The 20,675-nt window shown below is 37.9% G+C and overlaps 1 protein-coding gene across 1 annotated transcript in view; it reads left to right on the top strand.

The window, feature by feature from the left end:
- ST6GALNAC3 (ST6 N-acetylgalactosaminide alpha-2,6-sialyltransferase 3) overlaps positions 1-20,669 on the top strand; it is a 214,212-nt gene extending 193,543 nt beyond the window's left edge. The window contains exons 4-5 of the mRNA XM_085298186.1: positions 12,226-12,333; positions 13,925-20,669. Coding sequence (XP_085154312.1) covers positions 12,226-12,333; positions 13,925-14,111 — 295 coding nt within the window. The 3' untranslated portion in view covers positions 14,112-20,669. The remainder of the gene's footprint in view (positions 1-12,225; positions 12,334-13,924) is intronic.
- The last annotated feature ends 6 nt before the right edge of the window (positions 20,670-20,675 follow it).

Here is a 20,675-nt window from a genome sequence, read left to right as displayed (position 1 = left end):
TCAATAAATCATTTCAGTTGTCCCACACTTTGTACAACTAATTGTAATTAGTATAATGTCTTTGTTGGCAAGGGCTTATCAGGCAAATAGCATGAAGAGGCAAAGAAAAAGCCTCATAAAGAATGATGCTGTTTTGTAAAGCTAATTGTGATGCTATCTCTGGTACTGTCTGTGATTGAACTGTTAATTTTTAATCTGCTATTCCTTCCAGCAATGTAGCAGTTTGTGTTACCTGAGGTTCTGTGCAATTTAACTAGAAAATAGATTTTTGGCAGTTTTGAGTTCTACAATTTGATCCCCTAAAGATGTTCCAAAGAAAGTGACACGTAGTCTTGAGTCATCTACATTGTAACAAATAGGCTGTGGTTGCTAGTTGGAATGAACTAGCCTATTTTAATGTGTGTAATGCAAATTATATAGATATGAGTTAACTTTGATGCCCAGAACTTTGATACGCAGAGAAAGCAGCAGCAGCCTGCTCTGATGTACGCTATCAGATACATAGCTCATGCCTGCTAAAGAATTGCTTGCCTGCAGAGCTTCATTGGCAATATATCCAGATCTTGGTTGGGGATCACTGAAGTGATAACATCACTGAGAGCAACATAATATGTAGAGGAGAAATCAGAGCATTTATTTATAAAGTAGCAGACCACTATCCTGCTTCATGACTATGCTGTAATAACTGGTTCACTGGACATATCAAATCACTGAAGCTAATTGAATTCTTCACCATATTTGATAATTAGGCATTAGCTTACACTGACAGTGAGCTGACTAGATGATTAGTCTGATAATTCTTGARTTTCCTATTTGCAAAAAGCTGCATTGTGAAACACAAAGAAAATAAACCAATTTGCTACTTCAGTTGATGGCAGGGAAGCCATTAGAATTCTCTTCTAGTGCATTTCACTGCAGTTCTAATAAGTACGCAGATTTTTCTCCCAGCTTCCATTTGTATGATTATACTCCTGCAGTCTATTCAATGAAAACCAGGAGCAAATAATTTGAAATTGTCCAGTATTGAAGGAACTATGAGCTGGACTTGAAGGGAATCAGTTCTGATCCTTCGTTMCTCTTCCGATAAGCTTCTCTGTGGCATTGCTCTCCTAGTCTAAATTATCTGCTATATCACTTCTTTCTAYAAAGGCTGCTCCATGACTATTTGAGAGAAAAAATGTCCTATTCATTGTCTGTTCTGCCTAACAGGTCTGTCTGCAATTGAAGTTGTAGGCTCAGTGTAGAAGCTTACATGAATGGCTGCAGGCATCTGTCCTTTGTAAGACCCTGTTGCATAAATGTCGTGGCTGTTTGTGAACAGAAGGGTACAACAAAATAAAAACAAAAGCTTACATATCCCAAGGATGTGGGAGCTTTTATTTCAAGGAAGACTCTACTTAGACCTCAACCTCTTTTGTCCACAGTGCAAGTCAAAGAGAAACGTCTGCTGAAAAGCCAGCTAGCTCTTGTAAGCCAGTTTATAATACCCTGGATGGGGGTATCCAGGAGAAACGGTCCTTACTTGGAGGCCTTCTGCTAGGCCAGCAATACTGCAGAGGTTTTAAATGGCTACGGAAACATAGTCAGCTATCGTCGACATTAAAGGTTTTCCCTTTAGAAAGCAGATCATGTCTGTTTACTCTCCAAGCGTGATGGAAATTGGGTTAATGAAATGCCATTGAACCGTCCTTTTCCAGCATTCCTGAAAATCAGTCAAGATAAAATAGTCATGCCCAGAAGATGTTTTCACTGAATCTGTGCCATAGAGTAAAACAAGGGAAAAGGTTTATTCCAGCTCTRCCTGACACTCTGAAAGATGGGAGGCTGACTTCAACCTTTCCCATCTGCTCTTTCTTTTTATGAGATGTGGAGCTAGATTAAAGCAGTGGAGGAGAGCTCTCCTATGTAAATAGAGCTGGGGAGAAGGAAGCAGAAGTTTCTGTAATTCAGAAGTTTGGATGGAACATAGAGACTAAGCAAGGACCTCAACAGTGAAACCAAAGAGTAACATCATGATACCTCTGTGTGTGTGTGTGTGTGTGTGTGTGTGTGTGTGTGTGTGTGTGCACAGGGGAGGGGGAGGGGAGTTCATTAAATTGTATGTCAAAAAAAGAAAAGACAAGAGAAATATTTTGTTCCTTTTTTTACATTATGAAAAAAGTTAATCTGGAGAAAGAGTAGTAAAAGGGAAGGCAATTTCTGTGTTAATTAGTAGTTCATCTTCAAAGCTTGACTGATGGGTTACATTATGCCCTCTTACATTTGAATTAAAATTCAGACCTACGCAATTTCTATTTTTACCTCCTTTTTCACATTGGAATAATTTGTCTGGATTTAAGATTTCGTTTTTGCTAAAAATATTGATATTCCATAATCTAAAATGAACTTTCTGGTTTGTACAAATAGTCATGTACAGAACACTTCACTCTCTGTAGCTCTGGATTTGATTTCACAGAATGTGAGCTTATAACACAATAAAGTATTGTAGGAAGTTTCTATGGAATAGTACTCAAAGGTTTTGCATTTGTTTTATTCTACTCTATCTACTATAGTCAGTGCAGAGACTTTAGAATTCATATTAAATTACAACTTACATACATAGACAGGACAAGAGGGAATGGGTAGAAATTGAAGCACAGGAGGTTCCGCCTGAACGTGAGGGGGAATTTCTTCACTGTGAGAGTGACGGAGCACTGGCACAGGTTGCCCAGAGAGGTTGTGGAGTCTCCTTTTCTGGAGATATTCAAGGCCTGCCTGGATGCAACCCTGTCTAACATGCTCTAGGTGACCCTGCTGAGCAGGGGGGTTGGACTAGATGATCTCCAGAGGTCCCTTCCAACCTTCCTGATTCTGTGATTCTATGATATCTTAAAAATAAGGGAGGGAATCTCAGTATGAAGCAGTTTCCTGTGTGAACTAGGGATAAGGGTATGTTCTTTCTCCTAAAAATCTGTTTCTCTTGATTATTTGACATGTAAGGTCTTTGAGTCAAGGACTATCTGTCACATGTGCATGTACAGTGCCTAGGATAGCACAGTGAAGATTCATGGTGCTACTGTAATGTAAATAATCACTGTTAGGTATTAATTTCAGACTATCTGGAAATATTCTTAACAATACCACACTGGGGGAGAGAAAAATTACTGGTAGAGAGATATGCACTATTTATCTTGACTTCATTTGTCTGAGTTCTCTTTTTTCAAAGARTATTTTCCCTTCACAAATGAAATTTCCTGTTAATATTGTGGTGGGTCCTTTGTAAGCTTTTTGTGGATGAGTACACATTCATTTGGTGAAAAGGCAAGTTCCCAGATAAATATGAAATCTAGGGAAAAAAATGYAACACTGCCTTCCCCTCTGTGTTAACATCAAAGAGGTAGTAATTAAACTAACACAATGACTGCAGACTACAGAAAATTTAAAAGGGTATCAGCTGATGTACATCAGTGTGGTTTCTGTCAGCTGAGTATCTGGTCCAGAATTTCTCCCCCTTCAGCTAAACATGTTAGCTGTTTTCTCATTTTCACTACAGTACTATAAGAAATACCTTTATAATAGCCTCTGTTCTGATCTCAAAGTCAAAGACATACACAGTGGACCTTAGAAAGCTGTCTCTTTTGCTGCTGCTTTAAAAATTTTAAGATAGCTAATAGAAAATGTTTTTATGGAAACTACAAACTGCTTTCAGTCAAAAGTAGATGAACCTTCTCTTGACAAGGTAAGASCTAATCAAGAAATTTCTTCTTTGTTCACCTACAATACATTTCACTAAAATTTGCTGCTAGGAGTAGTATAATATGCTGCTAGGAGTAGTATGTGCCCTTTAACACTGAAAGAAAAAGGTGGTAAAGCCTACTTAATTAATTCTCTTTGGGGATCCTGGATTAACTGCAGCTCTGTTTAGTTTACATCTTCCCTGGAGAAAAATGTGCAGACCTAAGACTGAAAGTATTGATTTAAATRTAGATGTAGGAAAAAAATTGCTGGAGGGTTTCTTTTCCTTCTATTCTGTGCACTTTTGAGTTTTGATTCATTTTTAGTTACAAAGGATGAAAACCTAAATCCTTCTCTACTGCCTTTCATGCTGTTTGAAAATGCTGAACGAATGCTCAGGAAACACGGATGCAGTTTCTCGGTGAAGAGTACACAGAGCTGCCCTACAAAGGCCCACGGCACAAGGCATGAACCCTGTGTCGAGGTTTCACCCATTACTCCCTGTGTCACCAGCCATCGGAGACGTGCTCTTTTGTAGTAAGTCTTTGACCTAGCATGAGCCAACAGAAAATGAAGAATGGTGGGATAGGGTATGCCCTAGTGCCACAGCCAACTTGCAGGCTTGAGTACTATCCTCGGAAGTGTATCTGGCATTAACTCCCACTTGCTGGAAACACTCCAAGCATACTTAGCTGCACTGTGCGGCAAGCTCTTAGCTGGGTAAGACAGAAGAGCTGCAGTTCCTGAGGAACTCCATCTTCCTGAAGATGTAGTGAATTTTATCCAGGTGATTTTTGAAGAGACGAATTAGCATGTAAAAATGGCAATTGTCCTAGCCCTCAAATCTGCTTATGTCAATTTATATTCCCTTCTTTCCAAACAAAATTGCATAGCTGTGATGGCTATTAGTACGGTAAAAAATATAAATTAGAAAAGAAAAAATATTGCTGATCAGTTTCTCTCGGTGATATTTAATACTTCTGTGGGAAGTATTCTCTTCCAATTTAAGCATCTATTCACTTGTCAACTAAAACCAAGTGCCAGTGAAGATGTGCASAGTCCTACTCTTCAATTTCTCCTTCTGTGCAACATCAAGGTTGTTGGTTATCAAGCATAAGCTGCTTGACTTCAGCTCCCAGGTGGCAGCTGCAACCAGGGCACTTACAAAAGACATCTTTTACTAGTAATTTGAACACATGCRATGACATGGACTGTACCTCAGACCACAGTTTGTACTTAGGGAAAGAAAAAGAGGATTCAAGAGAAACCAAGAGAATGTGTGTTTCTGGAGCCAAGAGGATTACGGAGGAGAGTGGGGAAGAGGTTGGGATCTGTTTCTACAAATGACCTAACATTCTATTGATTCTAAACTTGTGGTTTACTGTTTTGTAAGCACTTTGTAACCAGATGACAATTTGTGACTGAAGTCAACATGAGCTGCAGAAGCGCAACGGTCTTAAGAAATTTAGTTAGCAACTCCTGTTCTCTACAGGTGATGCCCTTCAACGCCAACACATTTTCCATTACAAGAATCAGCTTCAGAATAATACATATATATTGGCTGGGCGGCAGTGTTTACAATTATAATTTTTTAGTCTCGTTTAGTCTTGTTTCTTTGTGCTTTGCAGCAAGCTGCACCTCCATGATTAATCTTGATAAACAGGAYTGCTCCTTTTCTCCCTGAGCTCAGTTGTGCACGCTTTAGAGGAGCCCACTCAGCTCAGATGAAATAACTCCCTTCTTTTGTTGCTTGGGTTCACAACTGAGCTGAGATGCATCAGTCAGGTCAGTTTCTTTATGCTTTATGCTTTTTTTCTCTTTTTTTCCTTTGTTCCAGGTTTCTGTACATTTATTGAATAGAACAAAGAAAGAGAGGAAGGAAACAAAAAACTCTACACAACATGAGGATTGGAATTATATGCCTAAATTACATACCCAAGCAGATGCTGTATTGATTTCAGTAATTGCAGTGACACATTCTTCTGTATGTCTAATGTTGTTTTCACATTTCTTGCCAAAAATTGTAAATAGTAAGTCAGATAGTTGTATTTTTTTAAGCAGATGCAGTCAAATACAAAGCCTTCATTTTTCTGTTCCCTTTTGTGATCATCCAGCAATGTCCTTTCTGTCCTTTCTTCAGGGCTRCTTTCACATTGGACTTCCCTAATTGTTGCATCTCTTTTTAAATTACAGTGGGAGGGCAGATTCTCATGGGCTTTTTTCTGGCCTAGGAGTAGCCTTTTACTGTGTTTTTGTGCCAAGTGCAATGGCAACGGACCCTTGTCCTCTGTGTTCCATTGGTGCAGATAGAATAGACAGAAAGAAAACCTGTGTTTTCTGGAGGTCAATTGGCTAGCATACCACCTGCATGCAATTTATTTTTGGGGTTCACTGTAAGGATGATCTGCCAAATGCAAACTCAGTGTTTAGGGTGGCAGGAATGCCTCACTTCTCCACTCTCAGGTGCATCTTGTCAGGCACAGTCACTGTCTGAATCTGGAATGTGGTCTGTGCTGTTCATGATGCATTCCACTTGTTTAAGCTTTGCATAAAACCATACACGATGGATAATAAAACATCTGTCCATACATAAATGTTTCACTTTTCAGAATGACCTGAAGCACCATGTGGGGCTTTGAATGTGTGAAACAGTCTGCTCACTGCTTAAGGGGCATGGGTGCATATTATTAGCTGCCCTGCATCATTATGGAATGCAAAGCAAGTGCATGCACGTACACATACACGTATGAAAGAGTGAATAATTATGATAAACAACTGCCTAATAGGTATCTTTATAATGCAGAAATAGCAACGATTTTTACCAGGTAAAATCAATTCTCTGTGCTTGTGTCTTCTTCATTGCTCTTCTTATGCTATTTTTTCTGCAGAAAGTATATAATGAAATTATTAGCAACAAAGCACTGAGATTTACAGAAAATAGAATTATATCTAGCCTAATGCTAATGCTCTTCAGCATTTAGCATCTTGTCCCTCTCCTGTATCAGATTTATTTCCCTTTTTCCTCTCCAGAAAACATCCTTCTGGCATGAGAAGTAAGTATTCTCCTGAGAGGAGAGATGCACAGGAAGTAAACAGACTTTGCCATCCTCCCAGAGGTGGGGGCATTTTCCTGWCAACTTGTGCTCATCTACAAATCTACCTTTCATGTGCAGAGGAAGGTACAGCCCAAACCTGTGACTTGCAGAATGAGGGCRTGTAACTTGGCAAACAAAGAGCTATTCAGCAGCTATATTCAGAGATGCTTCCTTAAGAAAAAGAGGAATCTCGGTCAACCTAAGTAGAAGGGTAGCATTAATTTGACTAGTTTAGAATTAATTGTTGGATCATCAGTTTGTGSTAGTAGATACGTTCTCCATATCATTTCAGTTGTAAGGAAACACACTGATATTCAGCAATGCAAAAAATTTCAGTAGCCCTGAGACAGGTAGAGCTAGTGGGCACGGCAGGGCCATATGCCTTCTATCTTCATTTGTGAGGATCAGTCAGAGACGAGCTTGACACAGGACAAGTGGCACAGAGCCATGCAAAACACATGCAAAATGCACTGATGCCTCCCTGAAGATGGGGGTTATCTTGATGCACTGGAGATACAAATTCAGAAACACCAAGGGCATGTCTCCCTGAACACAGTCTACGCTAATCTTGACATAGTCCTTGAAAATATCTCTGTTCATTTCAAAGTGTTTTTACAAATCTTTTAGCATGTTGCAGGGACCTCTGACATTATGAAGTCCCCATTCTGTGGATCACAGGACTTTCAATTTGTTTAGACCAACAGCTTTATTTATATTTATTTATTAATCAAGGGATCACTCAAGCTGCTGCAAATAAAACTGCTGCTGGTTCAATAGTTTCGTAGTAGCACGAAGTGAGGATTACAGGCAATAAACAGCCTTTATGAAAAGATATATTTTTTGTCAATTAATTGGCCTGAAAAATCTTGTCATTTCAATCTGTAAATGTTGAATTTCATTTTACTGAAATATTTTGAGACTACTCAAGAAAGTGTCTAGTTAATGCTGCTGAGAAGCTCTCTGTTACTTAATGCCTTCTTGAAGTCCTAAATTTTTTAGTTTTTCATCTTAATTAACACTCTTAATTGACATTCTGTACTCCCTAATTTATCCAAGTAAAGAATAGAAATACAGGCTCCGAATTATTTTCTGGAATTGACMTACAATTACTTGTCGACAGGTTGTCTCCACCTTAACAAACTTTTTTTATTTAATTTTTAATTTTTTTACTACTAAAGTCCCCACTGGAAATTACAATCCATTGAACCATAAAACTAGAACTGATTGTACACATAAAAAATCCTGGAACAACTGAATAAAGAAAACAGCTTCCTGGAATTTTATAGTAAAATCAGAACTCAAGTGACAACAAAACATTTACCCAACTCACCTGCCCTTGATCATTAAAAAAAATTTGATGCACCTCTATTTTCCCCTGATAAGAGAAGGAATCAATTTTTCCTTTGTTTAGCCTACACAAGGCAAGGTTATAGATTTCAAAGAAGATGAATTTTGATCTCCCAAACTTGTGTAAGCAACATTCTTTATTCCATCTTCTTTTATCAATTTCACATGGTTTTCATAGAATATTGGAAAACTAAAGCAATAGTTTTATTTTTAAGTAAGCAGAATGAATATAAGGTTTTCTGTATCACACACTACTATTACAGCAATCCTAGACCTGCTTTTTACCATTTACTTCTAAACTATGGAGGGAAATACCCTTTTTAAGGCACTATGAAGAATTGCAGTCCATTTTTTCTACTGGTGTTTACAGAAAGAACTGCTAAAATACAAATTCAATGTTTTGAGGCTTGAAATTTGCAAATAACTTTTAATCTGGGAGCTTAGTTTTATATTCTGAGATGAAATAATGACATTTTAAGCATAAGCCTTCACTTAGTGAAGTGAAGATGCCTGCAAGATAGGCAAGCATACACTTTCTTTCAGGCATTGTAATTAAACTGATTCCATTGCTCTATCCATGTGTTTAAAGGTAAGTGTATGCCTATGTACTTTTCTGAAATGCTGAATGGTACTTAGCAGAATGAATTATATTGCAGTAACTCACATTTCTTTAAAAACTCTTATAATGGAGGAAGTAGTATGCAAAATAAGCTTTTATTTTCATGATGAACAAAGTAACTTTTGGTGAGCCTTGCCTTTTTATTGCTGCTTCCAGCTGTAGATCATGTCTTGAATGCAAAGCCATCTTCTTTTTAAATGTGTTTTTTGAACATTATTTTCTCTTGAGCTGTTGAGACAATTTCCTGACTAGATCTGGTGCCCCATTAATTTTAGAGTAAAAGAAAAAGTCACTCTGAGCCATAGGGAACAATTTTGGATTTGCTGTATATGCATATATCGCAATAGATTTGCCTACAGTATTTCCACAGAGCATGCTTAAACTTGTATTTTCCCTATTTTAGGATTAATGTACTTCTTCCTTCCTATTTGTGCAGAAGCCAAGKCTTATGCTATACAAAAATGGTGAATTCTTTTACTTTCAGTGTGTACGATTTGAAATTTGAATGCAATTCCTGTAGCAAGAGGGATTCTTTCAAATGAGTCTCAAAAAGCCCTGGACAAAAGCATGTAAAACTCTCCTATAGAGAAAGAAATTGAGTGCACAGTTTTAGCATAACAGCAGCAGTGGAGACATTGCTTTGCACTACAGTTTTACGGGATGATATTTTAAAAGGTATTCAGAGATTTATGACTTTTTAGGGACAGCTAAAATTGTTTTTGTACTTCTAATATTGCWTTCATTAGAATGTCGAAAGTATGTTTACAGTATCAGATTGAATTCTAAAGTGTTACCAAATCATCCAGAATCCCCACTGTTTAACTGTATTCTTTCATATTCCCATATATCTTCAGAAGAAAAAATGGGAGGAATATAAGTGCTTTGTTTTAAAGTACATAATCTGTATTCTGTCATGTACTTCATCTCCCAGGGAAGGTATCTGGGAACTCACTCTGCTGTTTTTATTTATCCTGCCAGCGTAGTATATAGACGAGAGGACTAAGGTTCAATGGTGTTAAAACAAGACATGAAATATCGATTAATTTTTTTTTAATTCCTTCTTACTCCTGAGTATAGCAAATTTCAGATGCTACTGTCAATATACTGCTCTCCAGTAAACCCCCATTATTGGAAGGGTCCTGATCTTCATAGTGTTCTTATAAATGGTTATTATGATTCTAAATGGTTAGCTTTAAAAGCTCAAGGCTAGTGTTCTTCTGTTGTAAGAGAGGAAAGCAAGTTAGAAGCAATTCAGCTTTTTAATATGGCAGAATGTTACTCTGAAATAGCATCAATTGGATTGGGAATTCTCTTTGCTAGATAGCAGGCAAAATGCTCTGTTTGAAGAAATGAAGATCCTAGAGGGACAGATAAAGAGATGTATAGTTTCATGGCCATAAAGGTGTCAATTAAAGAAGGACAATTATAGTTGGTATCCACCTTGCCTTTTGTTCCAACATGTCATTCTTCAGCACTAAGTTAAAAGCTAATGCTCCTTTTCTAGCTTCCAAAATGGTCCTTTAATCGGCAAAGGCAGCTCAATAGCTAATTAGGAGTTTCCTCAGCAAAATCTTACCAGGAAAGGTAGGTATAGAAATCCACATCATCTAACTCCTGAGGGATGCTAGACATGGACAAGGAAGAGAAGATGTAACTCAAATTCTTTTGAGTGTTCTTTAGTATAGAAAAACTCTGGAAACTGAAGAAGTTGTGACAAAACAGGTTTTCACCAAAAGAAAAAAAAAAGTCTGAATTAGAATCTACTGGCATTTCTTTCGGAATGAACATTCTATTTTTATATTCAGGTTGAAATTTGGTGGTGAGATGGGAGAAAAGGAATACTGCAGAAAAAGCAGTCATCTGGCAGGGAGGGCCTTCTACCTTGGCTTCAGAGACCAGAGTTAAGGTTCCTACTCTACCTAATTTAGTCTTGATACTGAGTATTCTGAAATGGATACTTCACAGACACCTCRTGGAGCTTTCCTCCACTTCATAATACTAAGTATTCACCAGAGCAGCAGTTTGAATTTCAATCTTGTACRTGTCAACTATGTACCACTATAGAGGATGTACAATCACTTTTTTTGCCCATACTCTTAATTAGTATTTAGTCAAACTTAACAAGGAGGAGCAAGGAAGTAATACAGAGTCTCAGCCACAAACCAAAATTGGCAGAATTACCTGGAAGGTGGGATACCATGGTACATCCTGGCTCTGAACCAGGAAGAAACATCTGAAATTGATTCTTCTGCCTCACAGGAAAGAAAGCCGGGTACTGGAGGCCAGATGAATTCCTGTCTAGACTTTTTTTTTTTTTTTACATGAAAGCTTTATTTCTACCCCAGGATGAAAATATTTTAAAAAGATTTTGTTTTGGGGGAAAATGGATACCCATACAGGGCTCCCTGAGAGTTTTTTCACAGCAAAATGTAATTAAGTGCAAACTTAGTCTGCTTTAACTAATGACAGAGAACAGACTGCTCCCTGCTGTAGCCAAAAGCCGAGAGCTAAAAGATGCAGTACAAACCTAAACTATCCCTTCCTCTCACACACACCCAACTCTCTTAAACCATGCCAAAGTCAGGGCTGTATTTAGCTTGTTCATGACTTTGGTGATATCTTTCTTTGGAACTTAGACATATTCTTGATAATTCTTAGCAAATAATTTTCATTGATTTCAGTGGAATTGAAAGCCATACATGCAAGAAGTTGGACTTCAACCAGTTTTTAAACAGTGAGTGCTAAGTGTATTGTTGTTATTTATGAGGTTTTAAAGCAGTAAGTCTTGCTTGCCCAGATTATATGGGTAGTTCTGTTGACTCCCAGTCCTCCCATCAGTAACAGTAGTGTAACTAGAGTGAACAGGATTTGATTTGTAATTAACAATGTATATATTTGCTCACATAACACACACTTATGTTAAGGGATTTGCACAAAGTTTTATTTTTTAAAACTTTGTATTAGCTGGTCTCATGCCAAAATGATCTTAAAAGTTTCAGCTGTGAATTTTCAGGCTGAGGGTAGCCCACTGAAAATTAGATTTTGTTTGCGAAAGAGGATGGTAAGTACTTACATGCATACAGCTCATACTCTGCCTGAATTTTAATTTCTGGTAAGTTTGATTTCTTGAAGTGTCTCTGAATTTCTCATTTTACACACTCCACTGATCTCTACTTTTCAAATGTACAAATAAATTATTTTCTGTTTTAAGGGACATAACATTGTTTGACTTCAGTTATTTAATATGGTACATTTTCTGTGAACATATCTTGAGGCCCCAAGCTGGCAAGAATGAGAGCCTAACTATAAATAATTCAAAGTAATTGTACATTTTTGACAGATCGTCAAGTTACTTAATGCCTTTTGTCCCAGGTAATAGATTATATTTCTTTGATAAAGTGTTGATAATTTCTCATTGCAATTTGTTTTGTGTATGTTATATTTTTACAGAGTCCAGTCAGGTTCATATCTCAGTACAGGCTGGTTTACCTTGATTTTGGCTATGGATGCCTGCTATGGAATTCATGTCTATGGGATGATAAATGACACCTACTGCAAGTAAGATCACAGGAAATTATTTTCATGYATCTGCAATTCTGATGTCTTGTCAAAATTTCACAATTGATTTTAATATTGTAAATCTAAGAAATGGATCAGGTAGCCACTTCCCAATGTTTGCATTGATGTGACACTGTATTGTCAGCACATTTACCCCTGATGTGGCATTTGCTGTTGATAAAATAAAAACATTTACCAAATCTAACAGGAGATGTCATAAGGAACTATTTTTAATCAAAGATCTTTTGCAGTTTCTGAGTTATATGGAAACAAAACATGTTCATATTCTTTTAACAAAATGTACTTACTTTTAGTGCTAAAACAAATTTATAGAGGAAATACTAATATATTAGTTCTCTGAATGCCAAATACACTTGGAAGTGAAAGAAACTGATTAGCTCAAGATAGTTACCTGAAATTACATTTCACCACCATTGAGCAACCTATCTGAACTTTCTAGGTTATATATGGCTTGTTTTGAGTAGTAGGGGGTTTCTAATTAGATAATAAAACAAGACCTTCAAGCTTTATCACAGTAAACTGACATAAATTCCAACCAACTACTGTTAGTGACCTTACAGTGACAATGGATTAATCCTATTCTCAGAAGTATAACTCTAAACACAATTTTAAAAGTCCAAGTTAAATGCTTTAATCTACTGCATAAGGTAGCAAAATATAATATGAACATATTCCTCATTTGCAAAAGCAGAGAGTGTCATAAACAATATACAGTAGTCCTGCAAGTCTATTTTTCTATACCCAGACTGGTTCAGGCCTTGCATGTAACCAGTAAGAGGATTCCTCAGGACCTAGAATGAAGTCTTACACAGATCTTCACTCCATATTCTGTGTCGTGCCAGTGTGGGATTCATTCCTGGCATACCATCGGAAAAGGAACTTGAGTCAGATTTTTGAGCACAGCTGTTTAATTAGGCTATCTTAACATTAGAGACTGACTTTTTAGAACTTGCAGATCCCACTGAATGAGTGAATCATCCAGATGGAATGAACATATGTTGTTCTTTGTTTATGAAAACACAGTAGGCACCCTGAGAGGAGGGGTGACAGGACTGAAGTTGTCCTCRTAGAGTGGCATTACGTAGCCCTGATGTAAAACCAGTTAACGGCATGATAGCACTTCAGTCCGTTGACAGCAAGGATGGGTTTCCTTAAAGCTGCGATTCTGACTGCATTACCTACTTATAATGTGTATTATTCTTATAACTGCCYTATTCAGCCAGCCCAAGAACCAGTTTCAAGCTAGGATTATCCAATGAGATGACTTTGCTTAGAGATGAAGCATTATGGGCTAAGGGTTGCCCCAGGTTACACAAAATGTGTGGTATCCCTAGGGGCTTGCCTCTCAGCTTCTTGCTGAAGGATGAGATCAGTRTATGATCAGTATACTTAGCTTCACTCTCTGTAGTAAAATGCATACAAATCATGTTATAATGAAAGCCATTACGCAATTCGGCAAAAGCACTCAGGAAGCAACACATGAAAAGCATTTCAGTGAAATCAGCTGCAGTGTATGTTAATGTTTTTCTTGGAAATAATAAAGTGTAACTTTTATTTTTTTCCCCCCTAGGTCAGAAGGCTTTCGAAAAGTTCCCTACCATTATTATGAGCCAGGAAGAGATGAGTGCGAGGAGTACTTTCTGCATGAAAATGCTCCATATGGAGGCCATCGGTTTATCACGGAAAAGAAAGTATTTGCTAAATGGGCCAAGAAGCACACAATAATATTTACGCACCCCAACTGGACAGTGTCTTGATGCTGGTTTTCTTAACTTCCCCTTAATAGTATAATTTTACAAAAATGTCTCAGTTTACAATAATTTTGCTTACATCTGACTGGATTTTCTCAGCCTTGGTAACACTAAACTAAAATCTGGGAGACAAAGAAAGAGGATGATGGTTCAGCTGTTAAGCAAAATCAATCAGTCTGTGGAAGCCAGACACTTCACTTGTTATTTGTTAGGGTTTTACTCTACATAATGCACTTTATACTGTAACTGGATATTACTTCAAGACAACAGCAGTTAGAAAGCTGTGATTTCCAGTATATACAGGTGCACAGGCACACAGAGAACATGGCAGTCCTTTAAAACTTTTCCATTGCCTTAGTTAATTAAAATTAGTATTTGCAGCTCTTTTGCAGTACTAATAGTACTGCAATACTACTTAGATTYGCAGTATTAGCAGAAATTTTCCACAAAGGAAATATAAGGAAATATACAGACCTTGAGGGCTACTTGTCTTATCTGTAAGTGAGTAAATTTTAAGACCCGCCAAAATACATTGATACATGTGAGCRCTTGCATATAGGGTAAAATTACAGATGGGCTGAACATAGTTCCTGCGCTGCACACAGCTGACTGATATGAAAAGATATGCTTTGGTCAAGGCTCTTGGGTAATCCAAAACTTCTAAAATGCAGTTCCATTTCAGTCYGGTCAGGCTGCACCACCTTGGATAATGTGTTTTGTGCTTTTTGAGACTGCTGTACTGCAGTGTAGCTGCAGCAGTGTGGCACTTAGCAGCAACTGTGTTTTGCAGCCCAGGCTCAACCTTTGGTTATTACAACTAAACTGCTACCAGCACCCAAGGTAGTGTAAAGCTATCTCACGAACATCTCCATTCAGTGCTGTCATGCCTTTGAGTTGCTTAGAGCTCCAACATCCAAACTCTAAAACCAGCCAGTTTGATCAGTATTTCCCTTGCAGCCATGATAATTTATTTTACCCCTCCATGTTTCTCTATCTTTAAAAACAGGGATAGTATATACTTGCCTCACAAGGGAGATGTGAGGATTAATTTAAGTCCATAAAGCACTTTGCTGATGAAAAATGCTACAGAGCATTTATTCTTAATGCAAAAGGAATGGTACTTGCCATATATTCTTGTTTGTTGGGTATTTGAAGAACGTGACGGCATGTCTGGATCTGATGGCAGATTGTTCTGTGCATCCTCTTTCCTAATGAGGACAATTTGTAATACTGAGTTCTCTCAGATTGCACTGCTTCAGATGGAGTTGAAAGAACTCACCACCTCAGAGTATTGTCTGCATATCAGAGGTAGTTCAAGAACTTTAAAGTATGCTAGTCTGTAGTTGGAATACATAGTTCCAAGTTTACTCTCATGGAAGGTTTTCAACTGCAGCAGACTCATCTGTAATATGACCATATATCAACTAAACATGTGAGGTTTATTTAAACTGTATTTAAATTAGTGCTTAAGATGCTTTAAGTTTAGAATATGTCCTAAGAATATTTTAATATCTAGAATGTCAGATTCAACACTGTAGTAGCCAATACTGTGAAAACTTGAAAGAAGTATGTGTGGAACAAGACACACAGGGTTTACTCACACTACTTAAACATTAACCAACAGGAAACTTTGTATGCTTTTGTAAATCATAAAGAGGAGAAAGTAAAAAGCTATTTTTACATGTAAGTATTTGTATACGGACTATTTCCTATTGTATATTTGTACATATAAATCTCTATTTTATATGTCCATGGCATATATATTCTCTCATCAACTTCAACCCTTTAAGGATGGAGAGGAAATCTCTGCACCAGTGTTCTTTCTTTTGCTTACTAGTTTCTTGTTCCTGTTGCTAGGAATGCCAGGGTATCATCTGTCYTGTCCATTGTATTTTCTACTGCAAATGCATCTTCCTGATTTTTAGCTAAGCTTTCACTGCTTACTCTAGTGCTGTAAGTGTTCCTGCTGGTTGTCAGGTAAAGGCAGGAGCCATGCTTATGATCCTGGACAAACATCTATATTTGAATGCTGTATCTGTCCCAGATTTCTTGAAGCCTCACCTTCCTGTTTGGAAAAGGAGAACAGGAACATTTTCCTACTCCCTGTCTTGACTTTCTTGTAAACTCTTGAGGCAGATACTCTCATTTGCAATGTATGTGTATGCTGCTTTGCAAAAGAGGTATCCAAAGTTACTGAAGGCTACAGGCACTACTATAATATACAAATAGTGGGGAGGGTTTTTTTGTTTGTTTGTTTGTTTGTTTGTTTGTTTTTTTACATGGCTGCTTCTTTTCCCTAGAGTTTAAAACAATTTCAGGCTAATGTAGCACAGGATGAAAGCAAGATGGGGAAAGGGTCATGGATGATGAAGGGCTGTAGTAGCAAGAGACAGTGAGCTGGATTTACTGCTGTATCCATATGCATCTTTTCAGTTCAGATGGATGGCTGGATAGATGGAAAGCTAATGAAAGAATTGTAATGCAGGATTTGAAGAATGATGGGCACATATAGCTAGGAAGAATATTCCACATGTATTATATAGGGAAGCCCAGAAAAATCTATAGCTCCCTTGTGGGAAAAGAAGCCAAAAGGGAGAATGTAAGTCGAATTCACTTGTATTTAGAAGGTCTTTGGGTAATAGAAAGTTACCATGAAAGTGCTACACATGAAGGTGCAGTTGGGCTAGACAGACTTATGTGAAGAGTGTCTTCATGATGGATAGTCCTCTTCCCCGTAAGCATATCATAAGGATTTTGCATGAGTTGTATTCACATGCAAGGCAGTTTTTAAGCCTGAAAAAAAATTTACAATAATTAAGATTTACCAAATGACCATAAATCTGTTGTAAAATATGTGCTTCATTCTTAAAAATAAACGTGTATAAATACAGATCTCTAAGAACACAATACAGACTTCTAAAAGAGAAATGAGGGAGAACATACTTACAACCCCCTAAAAGTCAGATTAGATTTTATAAGCATAGACTTAAATTTGTAGTGATGTAGTCCACGTTCTGTTGTAAGAAGCTGCTGTTTTGTCTTTAACCAATTTTGACGTGGGGTCTACCTAGTATTACTGTAGAAGAATGTATTTCCTTATTGACCATATCCGTGTATGTTGTTTTTTACTAAATACTAAAGCCCTTRCTTACTAAATAATTTAACCATGCACTTCAGTTCTTCCCTGTTCACGTATGGGTATGCCACACATCCCACTGAAGATAGGCAAATGCTTTTGTGCTCTACAGGATCTAAACGTATGCATTATGGAAGACTAAAACTTCATTTACACTGGCCAATTAATGTGTGCTGCAGCACAGACTAGCTTTGGTTTGCCAGTCAGACAGATTTTAGGTCAAATTGCAGCTCCTGTGCAGACTGCATGCCCTAATTTCCTTTATGTGAAATTTGGCTCATGGGGTGAGCTTACATACAGTTCTGTCCTGCTCCATAATGGAATCAGAAAGCAGCTGGGATGAGCATCCAGCCCTAGGCACTAGTAAACTCTCCCAGTTACCATGCATTAAAGTAGCCTCTATCTACTAAGCAGTTTTCCCTAAGAATTCCTTCTCTCACTCTGTAATTATTTAAAAATTATCCAGAAAGTATCATCTTTTTCTAACATAGAAATGAGCAGAAGCTGTAGTTGTTTGTGGAATGCTTGTATGTTGTACAGGACAATATCCAAGCAATGGGTAGCTAAGAAAAATACAGCTCTTAGAGCAGCTAAATGTGCAGCGGAATTGAGATCATCATTAGCGTGCAGTTGTCACAGAGCAAATGTAAAAGCGTTGCTTCCTGATTTTAGAGGGGCTTGGATTTGCAATAAGAGCAGATCACATTTAGAAACATTGCAGCAGGCTTCATTCACACCAAAGTAAATGAACATCAATTCCCTTATTTAAGTGAGCCTGTCTTTAGCATAAACTAAACATATATTTGCATGATTTTTATTATATGAGTAAGGAACTATGACRACTGTGTTCAAGACGATTTTATAAAGAAGTGACTTTGTTGCAATCTGTTAAAAATCAGCACCACAGCACTGAGGAAAGAAGTTCAGTGTGTGACTGTGGGGTAAGAAACCTTGATGAATCACCTTCTGAGAACAGTTAAGACATCAGCTGAGAATCATTTATTAATTCTTTAAAAGAAAGCCTACTACAGTTTACCTGAATGTAATCAGATCCTAATTGCTTATTCATTCAAGCAGTCCTATTTTAATCAACTACTCGTGTATAAAACAAGCAGGGAGTTTACCTGAGGATTTCAAAATAAGTCTTCACATTGCTGCTAACAGAGGAATACTCACAAATAATTTGGCATTATTTTGCTATGAGTCAGCTAAGTAGTCATCAATATTTTTTTTCATAATATGGTTATTTCAAATATATTTTGTCTAAAAAAAATTGTATTGTTTGGCAGGTCATAGCCTTAGTTTTAGCTAAAGTTTAAAATCTAATATGCATTATGTTACATTTATTTCTGATTGTTTTTTTCAAAAAAACTTTCAAAATAGTAGAAACTGTCCTAGAAAGAAATCTGACTTTTTGATTAGTTCATAGAATCATAGAATCAGTTAGGTTGGAAGGGACCTTTGGAGATCATAATTAACTAATTACTAATTCACAGCTAATTACTGGGTAACATAAAAAAATTTGAAATGACTCCAACTTTCCCACTTCCTCCTACTAGCTGCTTAGTTTGCACTCTCCTACTTGAACCAAGGCCTCTAACAGAAAGAAAAAAGAACACTATGCATCCAGTGAAATTTCCATCCCATCTGGGCTGGGGGGCTCCATCTCCAAACAGAGCATATTGGTTACATCAGTAAATGAGAAGAATTGAGAAGGGGATTTATTGAGGAGCAGGTGGTGTTGCAGCTTCTTAAAAAATGCTGCTAAAATGTGTTAGCAAGGTGTACACATTGATTTATTCTCAAAATACTTTTTCCAAAATATTCTGGTTTTTTGAATGCTGTTGGTTCCTATGTAGAACTATTGCTCCACTCTTTCCAGTGGGAATTACCCAATGGTAAGCACTTTTCCAATGGGGAAAAAATGCTCTTGATGGAAAAGGCAGAGCCAGATTCCGTGTTGTCGAAGATTTCTATATGCTAGGGATGAAGTCAGCCTAATACTGCCTGAATTATCTGTTGAATGCTTGGTGGTTTGGGAATCTCTGAGGACTCAATTCAAAACTAATGGAAATCACTTTGGCAAGTTCAGATCATGAGCACAGCACCTGACCTGGTAATATCTTTGCACTCCTAGTACTAAGGTAAGCAGTGTTTTGTCTGAGAAGCACCATATGCATGTAATGCATTGCATAGTTAATAATACATTAAAGGGAGCGCATCCAAAGGGAGCACATCCAGCTCTTGGAGGGCTGACACAGCCAGTGCTCAGTCATCTGCTAGGGGGATGGACAGTAGCAGGACCCCATACAAGGACAGCAGGCAGCAGAGCACAGATGCTCTTAACCAGATGACATGTCCTAGTAAGTAAAAGAAAAAATAATCACTCATGAATTATTACTGGCTGTTGCCCTTAGTAAGTAGAAAATCAGAAGCACTTTACATGTTGATGCTTGTATTTTTTTTCCTGTCTGTATCTCAGAAATAGTATATGTTTTTAATGGTGCTAAAACAGGTCTGGGGCTTGCTAATGTTGAACCGTAGGGTACCCACAAGCATGAAACTCAGTGTCAATGCCAAAGGATCACATGGGAGCTGTCTGTGGGCATTGCTATGTACAGTGTATAACTGTCATGTATTTACTAAAAAAAGGCCTATTTTTTTCCTGACTAGGCATAGTTAGTTCTTTTGAGCAGAAAGTGTTTCATCTTCAGCAGATGTGTCTCATTCTGTTTGTCCTTTCCTGGGAGGATGCAGAGAAATGTGACTTAACTATGGGGGAGTGAAGAATTATATGATGAATAAATAGCCATCCACCAGATTCATATGTTTTCCTGGCTATTGCAGTGATGCATAGCTAATAACACAGAGGAAAACAAGCTTTCTGTAAACTTTAATTGCATAATCCACRGAACTCTTATGTTCTGGATTGGAGCCTCCCAGGCAAGCCCTCCAGAGAGGGCCTGAAGGTGAAAGGGGAGGCGCTGTCCCCACTGAAAGACAAGGATTTTCAGGAAGCCATAACAATCTGTATAGCATCCCTGAGCCTGCTCTCCAGCTTTCGTAGGCTGCCCACCRAACCTTCGCTCTGGGCCCCCACCAGCCCCACCAAATGGAGTGTGTTCTCCTTCTGATTTATGCAGTCCATGAGGTGGGTGAAGTCTGTCCCACCCTCCCTTTCAGTGGGACCTGGAGAGCAGCCACACTAACCTGGAGGTGCAGAGTAACAGCAGAGCAGGGACACTCTCCCCCAAGTCAGCAGCGTGACTCCAGCAGAGTGAGTCAACAGTCTCACTCAGGTGCTGAACTCAGATTCTTTGAGAGGAGTGGGAAAGATGTCACTGGGTTTTGTTCTTGTTTCTAAGATTTACTCAAAAAGAGTCAGGATTTTATGGGTGTCTTAAACAGCTGGTTTTGAGGGGATTTTTTTGTGT

Source organism: Rhea americana, unplaced genomic scaffold (genome assembly GCF_003343005.1).
Source record: "Rhea americana isolate MKP2758 unplaced genomic scaffold, rheAme1 scaffold_136, whole genome shotgun sequence".
Taxonomy (NCBI): Eukaryota; Metazoa; Chordata; class Aves; order Rheiformes; family Rheidae; genus Rhea; species Rhea americana.
This window is presented reverse-complemented; position numbering and strand designations above follow the sequence as displayed.